Source organism: Cataglyphis hispanica, chromosome 20 (genome assembly GCF_021464435.1).
Source record: "Cataglyphis hispanica isolate Lineage 1 chromosome 20, ULB_Chis1_1.0, whole genome shotgun sequence".
In the NCBI taxonomy this organism is placed as follows: Eukaryota; Metazoa; Arthropoda; class Insecta; order Hymenoptera; family Formicidae; genus Cataglyphis; species Cataglyphis hispanica.
In genome coordinates this window covers 4245944-4261426 of record NC_065973.1, presented here as the reverse complement: position 1 = coordinate 4261426, position 15483 = coordinate 4245944, and the positions used below count along the sequence as shown (strand labels likewise).

Sequence of the window (15483 nt, the reverse complement as noted above, 5' to 3'; positions counted from 1 at the left end):
AGCTGGTCTCTTTATGCATTTTCTTGATAACGTAGAACTCGAAAGATGTCGGTAATGTTGATATACGCGCGATCATCTAATAAATTTATTATACTGACATATATTGATTTTCATTTGGAATCGATAATCTAATATATGGTAAAAATGATATAATTTCCTATATAGTCGTACATTCAATATATCAATATGATATACAAGCTATTTTAAGGAATTGATTCAATGATTCCTTGTGAGTCATGTGATTAAAGAGATATATAATACATATTAAATATAAGTAAATATATACATTGCTAGCAATGTATAAAGATGTGTATGTATATAAATAACTGATAAAATATTTAAAAATACAGAATATTCGCCTCATTATATACAATGTACATTACATTTATTTCTATACATATATGTCATAGTATTCATAGAATACCTCAGGGAGGGATATGTGCATATAAATTCTTACAAAAATGTAACATTTGGGGAAAGCTTACTTTATGATAATATATAAATAATCATGTATATGTTTTCTATCTAATTATGTTTGTATAATCAGATTTCCCAATTATATATTTTTGGACAGCTACATTCATAAAGCAAGCTTATGTGATAATCCAACTTAAAATTACAAGGATGATACTAGATCTGGTAAGTGTATATAAAAAGACATCTTTAAAACTTTACATTACTCTCAACACTGTACAAAATAAACAATGGCCAAAACAGATTGTACTAAGATATTTTTACAATATGTTGCATTAGCTTCTCATATTTCTATTAATAATAAAAAAATACTGTATACTCTCAATGATTGTGCGATCTATTAATTTCCATAAAACTATATGCACAAATTGTTCTTAACAATTTTATCAAATTCCCCATTAATTTTGCATGCTGTTGGCACAGTCCATTTTGTAAAAACTATACTAAACTCAACTCATTACGTCGTAATGTCGAATAAATCACAAACACCTTCGTTCTCACTAAGATTGAAGTGATAATCTTTCTCTCCTGGAGGTGGACTTAATCTCACCAATGGTCCGCAAACTGTAAAAATTCAAGTGAATGTGAGATTAAAGATAATGTTTAAGATATTACAAGAAGAAATAAAACTTGACTTACAATCAGAATAAAATTGATCGAGTAAATCCAAATCTGTTTGAAAGATATCTGTAATAAAAAAAAAGATATTTAATGTCCTAGAAAATTTACATTTACATAGTAAAAATTTTTTAGAACAAATGGTAAATTTTAAAGTTTAAATCACATGAAATAAATTTACCTGCAGTGCTCACATCACGTAGGACTATCTTGGCTTCTATCAATTCCTGATCTTCTTCTTCCTCATCATCAGTTAAAACTGGACTCTGCGGTTTGATACTACTTTTTGGTGGTCTGTTAAATAAGTGAATTGTGTTCAATGTATGTACATGCGATTATAGTCTTGAAAAGCATATGTAACATATAAATGTACATTTTGTATCAAATGAATAGCTTAAGTTTGATAACTATTCATCCCCATTACAAAATTGATTGACATAATTACCAACTATACTATTTGCTCTGTGCAGGTCAAGAATATTGCCTTACTATTCCTGATACGATTAGAGCATGTGTATAAAAATACATTTGCAAATATAATAAATTTCAATTTATACCTGCCGACTTTCCTCTTTGGTTTAACAGTGACTTCTTCCTCTTTTCTTTCATCCTCTTCATTTCCACGTTTTATACCTTTTGACACTTCTTTTAACCTCATTTCTAAAACTTTATTATCATAAGTTTTAGCTAATTCAGGTTGAACCATATATACTTTAATTTCCCCCGAATTACTCTTCAAGTACATGTTATAACTTATCACTGCATCTTCTTGTGTGACGGTCTGTCAAAAATAAAGAGAAAGATTTTAATATATACTAATGTGAAATATTTTTCAGATGTTTAAAAAATACCTTCAAAACATTTGGTACTGTTAATTCGGTATCTGCAGGAGCTTGAATTCCTAATACGAATTGATCCAGAAAATTCTCTTTGACATCCTCATAAGTAATATATGCGTATTTCCTATTTATCATATCATTTTCTATATTTTTTATACTTTGCTGAATCCACCGTGTATGAGTGTCTAGAAGATACTCGTGATCCTCCAGTTTCCTGATCTCCTCCTTCAGATCCGTCAACTTCTCGCCAACCTCTTGAGTATTGCAGCCAGGTCCCGCACCCCTTCAATCACAGTTTGCAAAATGGAAATAAGTTGAGGAATAGCAGTTTACGGAAAATAAAGTTGAGGGAAAAAAACTTACTTCCATTGAATGCTGTTCTTACTCTTCTTCTCTATAAGACCGATACCCTCGAGGACGTTTGTAATATCGTAAATGCGTCGTTTCTGTCGCACCTCCAAGAGATCCGCGGCCTGCAACGTTTCGACGATTCGATGATACTTTATCGGCAAGAGGCCAACTACGTTCTATGGATTAGGTTAGGGCGAGATAGCGTGTCACGAAGTTGAAATACCGTAATAACGCTATCGCCTACGAAGCCGAAAATTGGCGCAGAGTCTCACGAGGTCGGACGAAACGTCCGCGTGGATCGTGGATCGATCGAGCGAGCGAACGCGAACACCCTTCTTTCAAAATTCCCGCAACCCAGTTATGGCGTGTATTCGCCCGCGATAACTTAACCTAACGTTCAGGTTAACTCTCTCTCTCGGTGCCCTGTGTGCGACAAGTTGAATTACTCACGACTTTCAAATCTAGCACGCCGTCCTTGGCTTTCTGCAATAAGGTGACGAAACGGGTGGTCAGCAATCCGAGGGATTTCTCGAAACGGCTCTGCTGATTATCTGCCATTATCTTGCTCGTTGTCAAAATTTTCAAAACTTGCTTAGTCCCTTCGAAATTGCCGCAACACCACGGACGCCATCCTAGCGCAACGGCTATTCAAATATGAGCGCGTCTCTGCTGTCGGTAACGAATTTCCGTCTTGACTATAAATGTGAATGAGATGAAATCACGTTTCAAAAATTGTTTGAAATTTATTTCAATTATTTATTCGGAATTCACAATCTCCTATACGCTTATTCTTAATTAATCCTGGACATAAATATTTTATCTTACGAATTATATATCTAAAAAAAAAGGAAAAAAATTATTCTGTGTATTATTATCATTATTTTTCTTTTATTTTATCTGTAGTGTGTATAAGTAGAATCGAATTTTATATATAAAAAATGTCTAAAATATTCTTACACTAATAATTTATTATACTTATTACTATATACATATATATTCACAATATATTTATATAAATAATATATGTGTGTGTGTGTATACACACACACACACACACACACACACACACTACACACACAATAACTAAAAATAATATATATATATATATATATATATATATATAAACTCTCTTATTATATATTTTTACATTCTACTTATATACACTTTACATTTTTGCGATTATATTATAGTATTTTAAATGTATAAAAAGATATAAACAATAAAGTATTTAAAAAAAATTTTAAATACTCCAGCAACAAATAATCTTAAGGAAAAAGAAACTCATTGGTGACGGTCGGCTCTGGACTTTGACTGGAACTAGCGGAACTGAGAGTCTCGTCTTTTATTTTTAAAGCGGATGAATCCTTGTCCTTTTTATTATCCTTCTCCTTATCTTTACTCTTATCCTTTTCCTTTTTCTCCTTCTCCTTCTCCTTATTGTGCTTATGATCATGTTTATGCTTATGCTTATGTTTGTGCTTTTTCTTATCCTTTTTCCTCTTTTTACTCTGTAAGAAGCATAGTGATACATGACGAATCTAAAGTATTTTTTATTCATAACGCATTAAAAAAAATCATATATTGTATGAAAGTATCTTTAACTCTTACAAAAAATTTTACGTACCTTATTAACAGAGTCACTTTTTGGTTTATGCTCTTCTAGATCCTTTTTAAACATTCCCGGTTCGAAACCTACTGGACCAGGAGTTCCCATGATACCAGGCAAAGATGCAGAATTGTCGCTGTAGTATTCGGATTTTACTTTTCCTTCACCGGGTATCGGAATTCCTCGTTCATCCTGCTATAAATAGAAGGAATAGATTTTATTTACGCCAACAATGACAAAAGAGAAAGAAGAGAAAAATCATTTCTCATACGTTGTTTGCTATCTTCTGTCGTTTTATTTCTGTCCCATGCTCTGCTGAATTTGGTGGACCAGTAGGATCCCTGTTTGGAGATGATTTTCTCTTGTTTGGAGCAGATGAGTTCTCAATTTCATCAATTGTTTCATGTTTTACATGTTGTACTGGTACAGGTTTCACCTAAAGCAGAGAGAATGTATTACAATAAAGAAAATTTTATAATTGCGTAAAACGCAGAAATGTTGAACAAATATCTTACTTCACGTTCAGGACTTGGTGGGCCAGCTTTCCTAGGTTTCATAATCGTCGCGAGTTCGGGAATAGGAAGACAAAATGGAACTTTTGTACCGTACAGAGTATAATACAAATCTACTAAATCGCAACGCAGTTTTGCGTCGTGTGATAACATACCGCTACATGACAAAATTATGTATTAATTAATTGACTGATAATATAAAAAAGAAAAATAATTTACACGAGACAGATTGAAGTATTGCCATACTTTATCAAGTTCCATATTCGGTCAACTAAATCTGGTCTATCCAGGCGATGTTTATGAGCTCTCTCGAATGGTGGATTTTCTACCATTAAGCGTACGAGTCTATGACGTATACCAGGATGCGGATCCATTTCCGCCATGTCCAATAGGAATTCCAAGTCCTCCCACTTACCATCTACACGAGTAAAATCAACCAGAGCTTCTAACGCCGCGATTCGAACGTCTGAAAAATATTAATTAATTATCAAGAATGTTTGCAATTAAAAAAGAAAGAGATATCAATATAATTATTGAAGTCTAAAATATTACCTATAAATTGTCCATATGCTGCGTATGCCCTAAAAATATGAGGATTGCTTGGAAGATGACCAAACTTTTGTAGAATACGTATAACTTTCAGACAAGCTACGCTGACAGTATATTTGTAACAGGGTAATAATTTTTCCAAGTTCAAGTTCCTTGTGACTTCTTCTAGAATGGCTTTCGTGTCAATTGACAAAGATTCTGCTGTGATAGCCGTTCTGTACAAAATAAAAAAATATATTTGATGGATTGATAGTTAGCTTTATATCAGAACTATTGTTTAAATTGATAATCGGCAATCCTGGGTTTGATTCTAAATAGTCATTCCATATATCTCCAATTATTTGTGATAAGGCGCAATAAAGTGGATGGATAAAATCGTCTCCAAAATTATATACATGTATACAACGTATTTTTATCACATAATTAGATTTATAGTATATATGACTAAAAATTTGAGTGTCATACCCCTGTTGCACACTGATAACCGGTGTAACAGTCGCACCTAAAGCCTCTATTAACGCGGCTCTGTAATAATTGTCGGAATATCTATTCTTGCTATTATCGTTATACTTGAAGAGATCCATTAAAAAAGCCAGAACTTCCGGTGGACAAATACCATGGGCGTTGCGTAATCCTGCCATTGCGACCGGTATAGTCTGTGCACAATTCAAAATTCAGAAGAAAATTTTATAATTAAGATATATATTTTTTTACATAATTCCAATACATATATATGGAATATATGTTAACTCGCAAAATATATATTAACCTTTTGTAGAAAGTAATGTTGAAAATTCGAAAAGTTGTTCTGCTTAATAATTCGTCGACAAGACGCCGATCCGAATAATTTTCTAAAGATGGCCAACATTGCCGGTGGGCCCGCCCACGTTGCTACCATAGCATTAGCTACCTGTAAACATATATACATAAGTAAAATTGAATTAAACAAGTAAATATTTAATAACAATCAACCTTTGTCAAACAATGAGCAGCGCGAAGTCGAACTTTATAGTAACAGTGTTCATTCTCTATTGTATCAGTTAAAGCCAATCGTGTGGCAGGAGTTGAATGATGCTGCAAAGCTACGATTGCTTCTAATTGTGCAGTAACATCTCTCTCGTGTCTCAATTGATATTGCCATTGATAATCAGGTTGCTCAATTTGCACAGCACGCATGATTGTCATTTCAGGATCAAGTCTGATCCATAATACTGGGGAATCACTGTAAATAAGTAATGAAATCTTTTAAAAAAATTATTTGTAAAAAGATAATATAATTTTCATATGACTTTACAATTATTCATGTAATATCTGTAATAAAATCGTCATCTTACTCCATAGCAGAGAGATCCATATCAACCTCTTCACCAGTACACAATGGAATCTTCTTTTTCTTATTTCTACGGCTTTTACTATGGCATGTGATATCCGCCCTGGCCATTGTACCTTCAATTTGTAAAGTATGCTTAAAGGTACCATCAAGTTCTTGAATATTGACTACTAACGGGCCTACATATTTCCTAATTCCTCTTTGATGAGCAGTATCTTGTCTAATTTCTAACTCCACTGTATTTCTATATTATATATATGTCATATTTTAATATACATACACACACACATAGAGTATAAGTGAAATGATAGAATATGCAATTAAATTCAAATAGAAAAGCACCTTTTTCTATTAAATACAAAACTTAAGCTGAATTTTGCATGTCCACCTGTTCTAACCCATTGATCTATGAATACCGACATATCTTTCCCTGTCACTGTAAAGATCGCCTTAGCAAATACATTTGTACTAATTAGCATGTGAGACCATAGGCCAGATTCAATCTTTTGTTGCGCGGCATTAGCTGCCAGAGACAATTGTTTATTAAATACCTACGCAAAAAATTAGATATCAACAGTTCTATTTATTATTATGTCGTTCAAAAAAAAAAAAATTTACTTGAAGTAACAGTTCTTGTCCGATTCTATGCTCCAGCATTCTCATAATTAGATGTGCCTTCTTGCGGAGAACTTCAATATATCTAGGAGACATTGTATGTAAATTTTTAATCGGAAAATAAAATCCGGGATCGGGTGCTCGAGGAGCAGGTGCTGGAGTATTGGCTGCAATGGGCAATGGTGCTGGTGCTTGAGATGGATCCAGTATTATGCCACCAAATTGTTCTTCATATTTCACAACTTTTTGCAACTCCTAAGATTAACAAAAGAAACATAACAAATATTCTAAAAAGTATATCATTATATATTGTGACTTGTAAATACTTACAGATTGAATCCATTCTCTGTATTCATTATTTCCAAAGCATTTCTTGGCATATAGTCCTGTTAGATATGTAGAGATACCCTTAGGTAACCAAGTATCTGACCAATTGTGCATAGATATGAAACATCCAAAAAATTGTTCTGCAATTGCTTGCGCCATTGCTTTCTTAGTTATATATACTTGATCTATAATTGCAGTAGAATGTAACAAATTTGTGCTGCAAGAAAATAAATTATCATAAGAAAATATAATAATAGCATTAAATACATGTAAAAAAACATATAAATATATTACTTTTACTAATTTAATATTATATAAATATATAAATGTATTAATTTTACTTTAAAATGCTCATAGTAGCATAAGCATTGATGTCTTCATCTATTTCATCTACAAAGACCTGCTTATAACAAGAATATGGATATCTATTTGACAAGATTTCTTCATAAAATTCGAATGCTTCGTGCATGTATTTCGCAGACACTTTTAGAGATGGCAAAAGTTGAGGTAAACAGAAATGAGTCACTTCATGCATATAAGGATCCACAAAAATCTCAAAAGGTCTATAAAGGAAAAAATTCACATTATTATATTGTAAATCATATGTGTGTGTGTTTTTTCTAATGGCTTCTATTTAATTTATTCACCCGACGGCCAGTGCAATGTTCGGAGCACATGCAGGAGTATTTAAAACATAATGAAATGTTTTTCTACGCATGTCAGGCGTATATACAACTTCAATCAAATCTCCGCAGGAAACGGCAGTCATCGAGTCATCGACGGTAAATTCCAATTTCCAAGTGCATGGTTCAGCAAAACTGTCCACACATGGAAACCATAATCTAGATGAATTTTCATAACTGTATGTATACATATGTGCACCTCTCTAAAAAAGAATCATCATTATTAATGTGAAAAAAGAATTAATCTAATATAATTTTGCTAATGAAATTTACCTCAGCTAAGGTTCCGTCACAATTTGGTACTACAAAATGTACACCTCCCTGTGGCTGTTCCAAGGAAAATTCAATGCTAATTCTTAATCCTCGACCTTCTGCGACTAAGTGTGCTGCATCTGGTGGTATTTGAACTACTAGTTCCCCAGCATTGTTATCGGGATCAACTTTTTGAGCTGCTGCTAAATGCATGTTTGAAAAGAATTCCAGGGAACGTCTACAAAAATTTTATAAATTAGGTTATAGATTAATAATTTGTAATATTAAGCTATGAAAAAGGAAATCACTCACTGTTTACTGTCCCCTTGGCAAATATCCAGAAATGGATCAAAATATTGAAAAGGGGCCTCATAAGTATCATTTAAACATACTCTATATATCCTGCATTGTTTGGCATTGAGCTTTATCAGCCTTAATGTGTCTCGCAATGGAATAATTGTCAATTCAACAAATCCAATTATGCTTTTCCTTTGAAAGCTTATCCCTGTTAAGCTTACTATCTGATGAGCTGTAAAATATCAATCAATAATTAATCAATAGAAGTGATATAATGGAGCCATAAATATATTTTTTTAAGAATTGAATCTTTAATTTTGAGCATTTTTCACCAAAGTCATTTCAAAAAAGATACTTATAATTTATATGGACGGCTGGTATCACCCGTTTTTTCTTTTTTCATATTTGCAGTTATATGCAATTCTCGTATTCATAAAAAATTAGAGTAAAGTAACGAATGCAAGACTAATCCAAACATTCCAAATCAGTATCAGCTTGTATACTGATATTTGTGAATTGTGAATAAATATAAGAGATATCATAACATCATGACATATATACAGTAAAGAGAGCTCACCAGCAAGAAAATCAGACAATGTTTCACGCTATTGGCTATCAAATAGAGAATTTTTTAAATCCCTAAAATTTTCCTATTTTATAGCCAATCGTGTGACATCGTATTTATGTGTTTCTTGCTTTTCCCTAATGCTTTCATTTCCGGCATTCTCAAATCGGACACATCGTGTCTAGATATTCGTATGTCACGACCATAGATATATGAAATACTTATGTGATCGGCACAGATTGTTATGTCTCGTATGGAGCACGTTCCATTTAACGATCGCAACGCGAGCACCAACTGTCTTTGTTTAATGTCAGTGAACGACAAGGATAAAATGATACAGTGAGCGTTGCTGGCGTTAAGTGGAACGTCCACGATATGAGATATATATATATATATATATATATATATATATATATATATATATGAAATCACAAGAATGCCAGTGTGTATTAATCTATATTAGTAGATATACATATAGAATCTGTAATAATTGGTGAATGCCCTCTTGATTTGCTAATTAATACTCCCCATTACAAGCGAATTCTTTGCTCGTTTAAAAAAGGCTTCATATTTTTATATATGTTATGATTGGACTTTAAAAAGAACTTGAAAGAACTGTCCTTTGTTTGTCGCCTCTTGGCGTATATTTTGTATGAAAATGAAAGATTGTTGAAGATGTATACATTTTCGATAAGAGAAGTTTGACATAGTTTGATAGACGATTCAAAGAACGAAAGGATTGACATTCTTTGAAGATAATATTTTAAGATCTTCATAACATCTCAAAAATGGATGAGGAACAAACAGATAATACGTGAGTTTGAAAGAAAAATATACAAAAACGAAATATTCTGTGTAAATCTTATAAATTTCTATTTCTTTTCTGTTTCAAATAAATAAAATTAATACATTTTTTATTTAACGAAAAAAAATTCCAGTTTATGCATCATAATATTGTTCTTTGAAAAATTAAAAATTGTTTAAGGAAGATTAAAAATTTAAGAATTCTTTTATCTTTTAGAATCTCTAAAGTGGAGTGTTTCAACAATACATCTTTACCTGTAGTAACAGCTGATTTAGCAAAACTTAGCATAGATATTAATTCTTCGCCTACAGAATCTACCAAGAGGATTCTTAGGAAAAGAATACCCAAATCTGCTGCTTCTACAGATGTTCTTAATAGAAGGTAATAGTTTAACATCAAATTATGATATGTGTTCTTCTTTCACATTTGTAGCTTATATATTTATTTACAAGATGTAGCATCAAACCAAAAAAGAGGAAGGTTTCAGAGATGAATATGGAGGAAGAAAACATAAAGGAATATTACTTGGATAAGAAGATAAATAAGAAAATTAATCTTGAAACAATATATGAAGAGAGCGACAATGCAGACGATGATATTGGTATGCACATGAGTGCAAAGAGATTTAAAAGAATGTTACTGTTTTCTCAAACAGCTTCCAAAGTAAAGAAGAGACGTGCAAAAATAAAGAAAGTTTTTGGATCTAAAGATATTTCTAAGCATGTGAGGGATAATGTATTAAAAAATTATGCAAATAAAATAAAACTTCTTGAAAGAGGACCGATCATGATTGATCAAAAATTCTTGGAAAAGATTAACAAGATTGGACAAAGTTCTTCTTGTGTTAAAAACTAATAATTCAATCTCTTTAGTTTCTGCAAGTATGTTATTCTATTTCAGGATTTTGTTATCTCCTATACTTGCATAAATCTGCAAAAGAGATTATGCATAAAACGGGAAGAAATATTGGTGTTATTATAATAATATTTACTTTTGCCATCTTTATTGAAACTATTATATGATATGAAATTTTTTGACTCAATATTTGTGCATTATATAGATATGTTTCAATATATAAATCACAAGGACCATAAATGTGTGATAATCATATTTAAATTTGCATATTTGCGATTTATCTCACTTATGATATTAATATAATGTAATGAGAGAGAGAGAGAGAGAGAGAGAGAGAGAGAAATATATTCATAATGTGAGGATTAATAATATACTTTATATTTCTTAAAAAAAAATGTTTGTACCACGTATTGCATTTGTAGATTAGTTTAAAAATTCAACATATATATACTTACATATTTAAATAACAATGAATTAAAATAAATATTTTTTATAAACACATTAAACTGAAGAAGACACATTGTTCTTAACAATATAATAGAAAGACTGATAAGTTGGAAATTTAAATAAAAAATTCACTTTTTTTTAAATAAAATGCTGTGTGTAACTTATGTATATTTATGTGTAACTTATGGTATTGTTTTAAATGTAAAATAGAAAGACTGATAAATTGAAAGTTTAGGTAAAAAACCATTTTTTAAAAGCAAAATATTTTTTGTGTTTGTGAATGTTGTATATGTATGTTTGGTTGTATAGATAAAATATATTGATATTATCTTACATATATAATAAAAATCTTGCAAGTTTTATCTCTTTTAAAAAATGGTTTCTCTAAAGAGAGAGAGAGAGAGAGGGAGGGAGGGAGAGGGAGTATCATATATTTATATCTTTATACAAAATTATTTTATTTGTACTTTTATAAACTAAAGGCACTAATTCTGTAATGAATATAAAATTATTAAAAAATACAAAAAATTGTATAAAGATAATATCTTAAATCTAAACTTTTTCATATATGTTGTAATATTGTATAAATATAAAATCTGATTATTTAATTTGACAGACGTAGTATTTTAATTAATACTTCATACTTTCATATTACTTTTTTTTTTAAGAACACATTTTGTTTCATATTTTGCACAGCCATTGTATTCTCTTAACTTAGCTTTATTCTCTTCGTATTCCATACTATCTAGTTTGACACAGGTGCATCTAGATGTGCTTTGTGTATTTGCAGTCTCAAATAGCATTCTTGGTACTCCTACCCAATCTCTTTCAACTCCACCACTTAAATACAAAATAAATCGTATAAATGTCTTTGAGAAAAAAATTATATATATATATTTTTTTCTTAGTTTTTTCTTCAATATTAAAGGATTATTAATATATAATCCATAAATAAATTTTTACCTCTTTTTGGTACACCAAAATACAGTACCAATCTCTGGATTCCATTCTATATTGCATGGTGGAAACATTCTTTTCTGTTTCTCTTCCAGTGACTTTTCCTTTTTAGCAACTAGTAATTTTTCTTGTATCTTATAAGACTCTGCAGTTGGACTGCCATCTTGATTGTAATATCTGCCATATAATTTTCCTGAAAAATAAACAAGATATTTTAGAAAGTTGCATGTGTGTAAATTGATCCACCTCATGCAATGTTCATTAAATATAATGCACATTTCTCTTTTTGCACAATAAATAGAATATACCTTTCTCCTTATTCTTGCTGCATAGGTTGATAAAATATTATGAGAGATTCTCTTTTGGTTCTTATTAGAGTAATATTATTTTTGAAGTGGATCAACTACTCTTATGTCCCTGTTGCAGTTCAAGTAATTGTACCTTTGTAAATGTAGTTTGCCTTATAAAATTGCAGCCAATCATCCAGTGCCTTAACTTGTTGCGCGGACAAGCTAGATATGTCATCTGTTAAACCTTTGTCATCGAATTCTCCAGTAATAAATGCCAAGGAAGCATCGCGACCTACGAACAAATAATGCCATTTATATATAGTAACCAATATATGATACTTTCAATGTAAGAAACAATTACCGGTAAAAGCGTGATAGTTTCCCCCTGGTCCGTAATGCTTTTCACCTTTAGTCACATCGAAAACTTGGCCTAAAATCGAGAGATACAGTCCGTTCTCCAGATTCGTATATCGTTTCAATTCACTTGCAGTGAACATCCTTTGCTCTTTGCCAGAGACATTATTATTTAATCCAAGATATATGGCGTCAATTACATTCAACCACGTTCCACCCATCAAGTGAAATTTGATTTCCCTGATCAAATTCCGCGATTGTAGAAAATACGCGATTCCTAATAACAGCAATAGCCAAAGATATTTGGAGAACATAATTACGTTGTTTACGAATACTCAGGTATTCCGGCATGTGCACGCTAGTGCATCCAATTTTCGATGATCTTTCACAATCTCTCCTTTTTATATACATCATCTGTAACTCCAAATAATTACAGAGCTTCTACATTGTCGGCTTTAGTCTGCGTTTTAGAACTACGTAGCAGAATCCATAAATTTCCCCCCCGTTGGTAACACACAAGTTATAAGAGAAAAGTAAAATACATAAAAGTTAATATAAGGATGAAGATATATGCATACAAAGCGATATAAATAAAAAATAAATGTGTCTGTAAATTAATAGTTATAATAAATCATCTTTGAAGTATCGCAATCAAACTTATTAAAGTACGTCGACGATAAGTATATACATATAGTACGTATCAATTATATCGCTTTCCATCAAACGAGCGGCGACTATAAAACACGATCGAATGGCGAACGAGGCGAAAACGTTACACGCGTTGTTTAATAGCCTGATAAATCACTCGTAATAATATCACGCGAGATTATCCTCGAAAACAAGATACGTGGACTCCCAGAGCTTCAACTTCATATCGCCTAGCTCTTTAATTTTCGTGTTTGTATAAAAAATTAATATTAATATTAATCCCTAATTCCGGTGGGACTTTTTATGTTCCGAGAAATTTCCATCGGTCATCCTTGGACCCTGGAAAAAGCAGGCTCCAAGGTCCAATAAAAGGGTCCTTCCCACTCCTAAAAAAAATCTCTCGTCGCAGAGTAGGTATAAATTTCATGAGTCTAGACTAACTCACTTCTTCGCTTCCAAATAACAGAATGACAAAATCGTACGTGGATATAGGTAAAAGTCCCAACCTTAACAATTTTCGTTGTAGTATTTTGTGTAAGCAAAATTTTGTTTTTCGTTAAAAATGTATGAGTTCGATTTAGTTGAACTTATTACAAGTATTTTTTTTTCTAAAATAATATTGTAATTATATTGTTTTTAGAACGGTTTTTTTTTTGGAAATATGGTGGATCCAAAGATGATTTTTTGGCAAGATTCTTCGACAGCGAGAACCTTTTTTCCTTTTTTTAAATTTTAATCCAACTAAATTTAGTATGTTTATAATAAAATATTAAGAAAGTAATCATTTTTTTTTAAATAAACTATTTAGCGCATTGAAAAATTGCGATAGTTGAGATTGCGAAATTAAACATTTCATTTTCAAAAATAGATATATATAGGCATATTTTTTTCCTTATTCTTTCATCTTTTAACTTTTATTTACCGTTGGAATTTTCAATTTTTATCAATTCATTAAAAATTTATGATTTTTTAATCAATAAAAATTTCGGTGCATGAAGAGCGCTTTTTACATCATATATTTGTTATAAAAAAATACTTAAATAAATAATTTCCAAAATTTCTTTTCGTGAACTTTTAATAGAAAGTATAAACTTATGCCATGAATTTTTTCAAATTTTTTTTTTCATCATTAATTGTTTGAAAATTGCGATGGGCATAAATGTCCCTGGTTTATATTTTTAAGATAATAGATACCAAAAAAACCCTTATAGAATTAAGGATAATAATGATAATAGTAATAATAAAAAAATAAAATAATAAATTATAATAAATATAATAATAAATAATAATGATAGTATTTAGAACTCTAAAGCTATTATATTAACTTCTAATGCAATAACTTTTTCCTCCTTTATTTTCTGTCTTTCTAGATATCTTAAATAAAAGCGACAAAAATAATTATCAGAAAGAATCAATTGGCAAAAGAGGAAGAGAGATCAGGAATAGAGATAAGGAAAATAATTTGCGATAGTCAAGCCTTTCTAAAATGTCCACATAGTAAAAAGATAATCAAACATAACATCTATATCTCTATCACAGATAAAGAAAAATGGAATATCGTCTTTATCTCTACACTGCTATTTAAGGTCAATCGATCGATTTAAAGTCAAGCTAATAGATTTAAACTGATTTCTCAGAGACTTTCGTCTAATTTCGTGATCAAGAAACACGATCGATCATTTTATCCTGATTGACGTACAAGAGGCGCATGCAAAATCGCGTTTGACATTTAAAGATCTACTGAGGTCTATATCAATTGATACGACAACCGGTAGCCGGACGCTAGTAAACGACAGTCTAAGGCTGGAGGACGGTGGTCACGCTTGGCTAACCAAGACAATCGGAATCAACGGTCAGTCGCATGTCGACGTGTATCCTTATTGCACCGCGCGAGAGTGCATCCGCGACTTTCTTCATCATCCAAGTCATTTCCCTTCACGAGCTCCATCAACAACGATCATTCCTTTATAACAGTGCATCTTCGTCAAGAGAGAGAACACGTGACTATCGCGGTGTGATCGATTCTTATATAATTAATGTCGATATATTTCTTATTTTTTTCATGTAAAGTTGAAACTTTGTCTACTTTGCATTTGGTTGGTTCCATAT

The 15483-nt window shown here is 31.3% G+C and overlaps 4 protein-coding genes and 1 long non-coding RNA gene across 7 annotated transcripts; 2 read left to right on the top strand and 3 right to left on the bottom strand.

Annotated features, from left to right (window-relative positions):
* Positions 1-11: 11 nt before the first annotated feature.
* LOC126857109 (uncharacterized) lies at positions 12-1410 on the top strand. Its single transcript, XR_007688442.1, has 3 exons — positions 12-138; positions 575-639; positions 1280-1410. It is a non-coding gene; the product is annotated as an uncharacterized LOC126857109 (long non-coding RNA).
* Positions 646-2922, bottom strand: LOC126857107 (transcription factor E2F4-like). 2 transcript variants are annotated; one of them, XM_050606235.1, is made up of 8 exons: positions 2733-2922; positions 2295-2404; positions 2090-2214; positions 1944-1993; positions 1650-1873; positions 1274-1386; positions 1114-1161; positions 646-1038 (listed from the first exon to the last, which is right to left on the bottom strand). In XM_050606235.1, exons 1-8 carry the CDS (start codon positions 2838-2840, stop codon positions 932-934), a joined length of 885 nt encoding a protein of 294 aa, XP_050462192.1. In that variant the 5' UTR covers positions 2841-2922; the 3' UTR covers positions 646-931. The 2 variants fall into 2 exon arrangements, with proteins under 2 accessions (XP_050462192.1, XP_050462191.1); XM_050606234.1 differs by having other exon boundaries at positions 1944-2214.
* Positions 2923-3385: 463 nt separating this feature from the next.
* LOC126857189 (transcription initiation factor TFIID subunit 2) lies at positions 3386-8959 on the bottom strand. Of its 2 annotated transcripts, none has more exons than XM_050606382.1 (18): positions 8813-8959; positions 8469-8687; positions 8178-8394; positions 7869-8107; positions 7563-7784; positions 7225-7438; positions 6898-7149; positions 6622-6830; positions 6284-6523; positions 5922-6171; positions 5719-5859; positions 5415-5605; positions 4953-5164; positions 4647-4866; positions 4404-4557; positions 4160-4324; positions 3907-4083; positions 3386-3790 (listed from the first exon to the last, which is right to left on the bottom strand). In XM_050606382.1, exons 1-18 carry the CDS (start codon positions 8854-8856, stop codon positions 3548-3550), a joined length of 3609 nt encoding a protein of 1202 aa, XP_050462339.1. In that variant the 5' UTR covers positions 8857-8959; the 3' UTR covers positions 3386-3547. The 2 variants fall into 2 exon arrangements, with proteins under 2 accessions (XP_050462339.1, XP_050462340.1); XM_050606383.1 differs by having other exon boundaries at positions 3907-4080.
* A 325-nt stretch (positions 8960-9284) lies between these two features.
* On the top strand, positions 9285-11047 carry LOC126857084 (uncharacterized). The gene is made up of 3 exons (XM_050606197.1): positions 9285-9832; positions 10040-10204; positions 10276-11047. Exons 1-3 carry the CDS (start codon positions 9807-9809, stop codon positions 10676-10678), a joined length of 594 nt encoding a protein of 197 aa, XP_050462154.1. The 5' UTR covers positions 9285-9806; the 3' UTR covers positions 10679-11047.
* Positions 11048-11570: 523 nt separating this feature from the next.
* Positions 11571-13210, bottom strand: LOC126857085 (neuferricin). Its single transcript, XM_050606198.1, has 4 exons — positions 12734-13210; positions 12524-12664; positions 12089-12275; positions 11571-11965 (listed from the first exon to the last, which is right to left on the bottom strand). The coding sequence occupies exons 1-4, from the start codon at positions 13038-13040 to the stop codon at positions 11764-11766; spliced, it is 837 nt and encodes a 278-aa protein (XP_050462155.1). The 5' UTR covers positions 13041-13210; the 3' UTR covers positions 11571-11763.
* Between the last annotated feature and the right edge of the window lie 2273 nt (positions 13211-15483).